The sequence below is a fragment of the Cynara cardunculus genome (genome assembly GCF_001531365.2).
Source record: "Cynara cardunculus var. scolymus isolate 2C chromosome LG 12, CcrdV1, whole genome shotgun sequence".
Classification (NCBI taxonomy): domain Eukaryota; kingdom Viridiplantae; phylum Streptophyta; class Magnoliopsida; order Asterales; family Asteraceae; genus Cynara; species Cynara cardunculus.
The window spans coordinates 2,738,494-2,745,080 of NC_037539.1; the positions used below are offsets into that span (position 1 = coordinate 2,738,494).

General features: G+C 31.8%; 1 protein-coding gene across 1 annotated transcript; it reads right to left on the reverse strand.

Moving 5' to 3' along the window:
• Positions 1-4,202: 4,202 nt before the first annotated feature.
• On the reverse strand, positions 4,203-4,967 carry LOC112523628 (kirola-like). Its single transcript, XM_025133298.1, has 2 exons — positions 4,748-4,967; positions 4,203-4,628 (listed from the first exon to the last, which is right to left on the reverse strand). The coding sequence occupies exons 1-2, from the start codon at positions 4,932-4,934 to the stop codon at positions 4,354-4,356; spliced, it is 462 nt and encodes a 153-aa protein (XP_024989066.1). The 5' UTR covers positions 4,935-4,967; the 3' UTR covers positions 4,203-4,353.
• Between the last annotated feature and the right edge of the window lie 1,620 nt (positions 4,968-6,587).

Here is a 6,587-nt window from a genome sequence, read left to right on the forward strand (position 1 = left end):
ACACAATATGAACAGTTTGTGAACAATAGTTCATTCATTATGAACACATTCAGGAGCAAGCCAATGTTGAGATATACACCTAGTGTACATACGAACACAATATGAACAGTTTGTGAACAATAGTTCCTTCATTATGAACACATTCAGGAGCATGCCAATGTTGAGATATGCAGCTAGTGTACATGTGAACACAATATGAACACTTGTGAACAATTCTTTAACAATTACATATGAATTCGAATTCCGATTGTAGTCGTAGACGATTTTAACCTTTTCATTCTCATTGTTGTCGATATGTTTTCCAATAGGTTTATCCATATTACTCGAACGATATCGAAATCTTTACAATCGGAAATTATTTAACAATTACAAAATCAATATCATTATGAATATAATAAATTGAAATTACAAAACATGAACACGTATAAAAAAAATCAATATTACATAATCATCAATTATTGAGATTTTTAGATCTACATAAATGACAAATTACTTAATTACCCTGTCATTAACATATGAGTTGTATGTGAACCTAAAGAAAAGATGGAATATGATTGGTTGAGCTTGGTTAACAAAGTTAACACAAAAATCTTGGTTAGTATTTGAATCAAACCCTATATATATATATATATATATATATATATATATATATATATATGGTATATTTCTTTTACAACCTTGTGCATTTGTACAACCTTTGTAACCCAATTAATTGGGATATTTATAGAAATGATTGTAGTTCATTTATTATGATTTGAATATTTATGGAATATGAATAGAGTTTATTAATTATGATTAATACTTTATATTAGGAAACAATTAATTGATTAAAAATTGAATGGYTGAGATGAGGGTTGTATAGGGTGTAGGAATGGCAAAGAGTGTAGAATAACATCCCTCTCTCTCTCTCTCTCTCTCTCTATATATATATATATATATATAATTATTAATTTAAATTAATTAAATCATCGTATAAACCAATATCATGTAGTTTAGAGATGGGAACAAGTCCAAGATCAGCAAATTGGTGCTTCAAACAACGGTTGGATGAAATATAATCGGCAAAATACTAATTTTCTAAGAGACTTAGAGACGATTAGATAGCACCATAAGACTTCCTTAGCGAATACTAGCGCCATCCTCAGACACTGAAGTCAGTCGAAGATATAGATTCGATACAAGCCCCATAGGGATCATAATTGTGATATCCTCCGTCCAGCCCTTAGACTCGTTACGTTTAACGACTGAACTTGTTGGTCCTAATTTGTCTTTAAACCCATTACCCTAACCAAGCCTTCTCTCCGACTTCTATTAGTACGGAATGACGATCGCACCCACGTTCAGCTATCTATTAATGCGTTCCCACCTGCATGCCTAACCGCTAAGGCCCATCCTAATACAGTCCTTCTAGATGTATGTATCTTTCTCATTCCCCGCTGTCCTTGCTTGGCTAGCGTGCTTCGAAAGCAGTCATGTAAGATTAAAGGACTGCTACCATAACTGCTAACAAAGGGAAGAAGGAAAGTGGATCAAGACAAGTCGATAGACAAAGCAGACAACMCTAGCCTCTATGGCAAGCCACTTGTGGTAAAGGTTTTCTAGCCCCGAAGGTCTTCAGACCAGAGTTATCGGCGCCTATGAAACTGTAACCCCAATCTTATGTAACTTATATTAAAATAATTTTATAAATAGGACAAAATAATTTTTCTTCAAAAAAGAAAATATATTAAATTTTCTTCAAAAAGGAAAAATATTAATTTTGGTGTAATATGATCTTTCGTCAAAGTTTTAAAGTTACAAAATACTTTAATTTTGAGATATACATATTTCATTTTATTATATAATGATACTTTAATTTTAAAAGTTAGATTTATATTAATTTTCATGTATTTAACCTTTTTTAACAATATAATTTCAAGTAAAATTATACATTGATTGTTTGTGTTGTTTGCTTATACTCTAATTGTCAAGTTTCAAAATTACAATCAGATCCCAAATTGCTTGATTTGTTGATACTATTTATCCATGTCTGACTAATTAACCATCAAATTATACAAAAAAATATTTAAAACTATATGATGTGGTGAAGTTTCAACCGCAATATAATTATTATTAACCACAAACCGTGAGCACCACAAAGTGTGATTTGATAAAACGCAAACTGTACCACCAAAAGTTCAAAGCACACCGTGTGGTACAGTGTAGTCGGCATAGAAGTCACCCCTAGTTTTAGTGGCACATATTATAAATAGTTTTCAACGAGTTGTGATATTTTTATAAAATAATACTTATTTTTGCATTCAGATTATTTAGAAACCAAAATATACAAAGATCAATGATGGAAACAAGCTGCTGTAAATTTTGTCAAGATAGAAAACTTCAATTCAAAATTAGTTGCCATACATATACTGATACAAAGTATTAATACGATTAGCACTTAAATAAAGTAATCCTATATCACCCTTAATAAATATATGATCACAAAAAAAAAACACGACATCTAAGAACACTGTTCATAAACACTCCATCATATCCTTTCCAGAAGGAAAAGAAAACACTCCATTTGATATTTTATCGAAAATATACAGCAGTAGGGGCGGCGGGGCAGGGGATGGTGAGGGTGCTAGGTAGTGTTGGTATTGATTAAAATTGATGCAAATGTTATATTTTTCTTTTTAAAATTAATTCTAGAATCTGTTACCTTTGCCTAGAAATGCAATTCAATTCCTTTATTTATGCAAAAAATTACAGAATCTTTCAATCATGGAATTCGACAAAATCCAATCAATTCAATTCGCGAACCAACCAACCAACATAAGGAATTTGGTTAGAGGAATATGTCACTTCAATTCCATCAATTTTTTTCAAATTCAACAAACCAAATGAGCCCTAACTGTTATTGAAATTAGTTGTGACTTTAAAAAAAGACATGTTAGCTCGTTGAACAAATTTAAGTGTGCATATATTCACAGGGTAGTTATCAAATCAAGATTCTTTTTAATATGGAAAAAACATAATCCAAATTTGAGCAAATCAAAGAGGTGAAAACTTTTGCTAGTTGATCATTAAATAAACTTGAATAATTTACTAGTAACTGACGAGTGCAAGATCGAAATTCATAATATCTGAGTTATCATGAATAAGTTTAAACTATTTAAAACTATTGATCTATTAGTTCAAGATCTAATTTTGAATGATATGATTTGCAATTTGGTTTCTAACATTCATAATTATGTGAATATAAAATGCTATGTTGTTAATTCTTTGAGATGATGTACGATGAAAATACATATAGTAAAGATAATATCATCGGGATAACAAATGTAGATGTAAATTCATACATCGAATGTCAGCAAATGGGCTCAGACTTGCAACACCTCCTAGTTGGTACTAAACTTGAGACTGTTAAAGTCGACGAGCATAACCACCTAACAGAATAGAGCTATATCATTTGGAATAAGAATGCATCACATAAGATATGGTTTTTTTTAATTAACCTGGATATCCAACCCGCTATACGAGCTGACTACTCGCAGGACGACCACCTGCTTTGCAGATAACCCGGAGTCACAGCATTTTAACCTCCGTGGCCACAAGGAGATTTTTATTCATTCTTGGATTTGAACCTGAGACCTCCACGTACTTTTGACCTTTGGAGCCAAACTTAAACCAATCAGGCACCACCTTTGTGGTTTAAGATATGGTTTTTTGATTAAGAGACGTGGAAACCGGTGAAATTGATGGACCATAATGGTCTAAATAAGTCAATGTGGTTGGATCTATCAATTTTTTAGTTTTCATGTGGATGTATTGCGATAATGTAGATATATAAGATTAAGGTTGTAAGTATGGAGTATTTAGTAAAACCAAACCAAAAGATGTTCCATGCTCATTTTGTTAGTGTAGATTATTGTGAAAAGTACCAAAATTTGAAGACCGTGTAACAATTGATTGTTCCCTTTCTTATCACTGTCGTTTGCTATGATGCATAAAGATTGAAGACCTTTTAATATCATGTACAAAGAAATGAAATAAAAGAACCATACTACCATCATTGATGGCCACCATAACCATAAAGAGAACTCAATTGAATGTAAACAAGGCTCATGGGTGTTTAAAGATTCACAAACTTCATACAATCACTTAGAAGACTTGATTCAAGATACAAATAATGAAATTAAAACAATGAAAAATAGTGGGTATTGGAACATACATTTATTAAAGATTCATAGGAGGAAGCAAGAGTACATGTTCCCTAGTAGCCATATGTAACTACAATTGGCTTATTCTTGAAGTTGATTTATTCGTTTATCTTATTTAATGGGGTTATAGACACTGAAGTTGTAGATGTTTCTAGTTACTAGTGTTATGGGCATCAATTTCCCTCAGAAGTTCCATTACATAGTCCATGAAAGCAGTTGGATAGGGAACATTCATATTTAGTTTCTCAAACTCAAAGGTCCAAGTAGCCAATTGCCGGCCGTCTCCATGTGGTTCAACATGAAATATGCACTTGAAGGACTTGTACAAGTCTTTCACAAGATCTCCTTCGATTACTTTGAACACTATCTTGTGGTTTGTCTCGTCAATTTCTTCAACAATCTCCTTTAGAGTGTTCTTTTTTCCATCTTTTTGAGTTCCATGCATTGAAAGAAAGAACTTCTTGTTCATAACATGAATCATACACTTATGGAGAACTGAAGAAGCTATATAAATTAAAGAAATTAAGAAGGGTTATGTTACATACCATGGGTATAGCTCCAGCAGACGATGGAGCCAACATCACCTCGTTTACCATGAAGGACATCACACCCATGAATCTTATCAGGAGAAATGGAAGCAATGTCGTTTGGTTTGTGCCTATAGAGATCATGGAATATGTCTCCACGTGAGCTAATCTCTTGGGACATGATCAACTTTCCAATTAGACCCATATTTTCTGATCCTTCAAAGGTTTTTAATAAAGTAAGAAACTGAGTATACAAATACATAAGTAACTTCGTCTTTATATAGAAACAACCCATTGCATTGTGCCCCCTCCCATGTCCTAAAGAGCTATCTTTTGTTTTTTTTATGTTATGTTATTTTATATTATGTTAACTTGTGTACGTTATGTCTTCGGGTCGTCGGAACTTCTGGATCTTCCATTTTGTCTTCCATTTTTAATATATGTTTACACGAATTAATTATGGTTTAGATGTTGACATAAATATTAGTTTATTTGACGATACTTCAATGTTTTGGTTTTTAGTTATAGATTTTTATTTAATATATATGTGAAATTAAAAATTATATAAAAAAGGTTAACAAACCAAATTTCAAGTAATCATTGCTTGACATGTATTTTGAGATTTGATCTAGGAACAAATTGTCGTGTCAAATACTTCAAAAAGCTGATTTTCTTCGTCTCATTAATATAAATAACCGCTGGACATGTGAATTGGTTCCGACCCGTCGGAAAACCCGGTCCATGCATCACGGTAGGAGACAAGGATTCTCCGTTAAACAGGGTCTTAGGAACGGGGACGGGGATCCCCGTTTGACTCAAACCGGGGACAGGGAAGGGGATGGATATCGTACTCCCTGTCCCATCCCATACCCCTATATATATATATATATATATATATATCATTAAATAAATTATATTATATATCATTCATTTTTATTAAATCGGTAAATGGTAATTTCTATTTCAGTATATTTTGGATATTAGTAGATGTGGTTTTAGATATTACTCGATATGTTTTGGTACATATATATTTTTTATATTAAATTAATTTTTTTTTTGATTTTAGGTTTATTGGAAAAATGTGAGATTACATGTATGACGTCTCACATGTTTGATTTAACAAGACTTGTACAAACAGGAAAAATTTCCATTTCCCCGTTGAGAATCCCCGTTCCTGGTGAGAAAAGGGGATGGGGATGTGATCAGATCCTCGGCAGGGACGGGGATTGTGGTCTCCACCCCCTCACCGTGCTTAATAATCGCATCTCCATTGTTCTTTGTATTTACGGACCCCACAACATACATAATCATTAAGCCTATCAAACTTCATTATTAGTATCCGAGATACCCTGTGTAAAACTTTAAACGACAAAGTAATTATATATTTATTGTATTGTCTGTTCAATATATGGAAGGACGTGTCCTAAAAACAATTAAGACACGGGGGAGAGAACATAAATCAATAACGTGAATCTATTGATATTGATATTGCACTAACTACAACCAGAAACCACAAGGTAATTGTATATTTAATTAGTTAAATATATGAAAAGTGCATCTTAAAAGCTATTAACTTATATAAAAAACCACACACTAATTTTCTTATGACCTATATAATTGGTTAATATAGTAAAATAATGAAAAAAATCTGAAAAAAAAACCAATGGACTTTCATATTTTGAACGATTAAGTCTCTAAACAATTTTTAAACAAAAAAAGTATTTAGATCTATAAAAATAAACAAATATACCAAAAGATTACTTACATTTACGAAAAAGTACTTACATTTAAAAAAAATTATTGATAAAATTTATTTTAAATAAAAATAAAATATATTCTCTCAGTGATTTTTTAAATT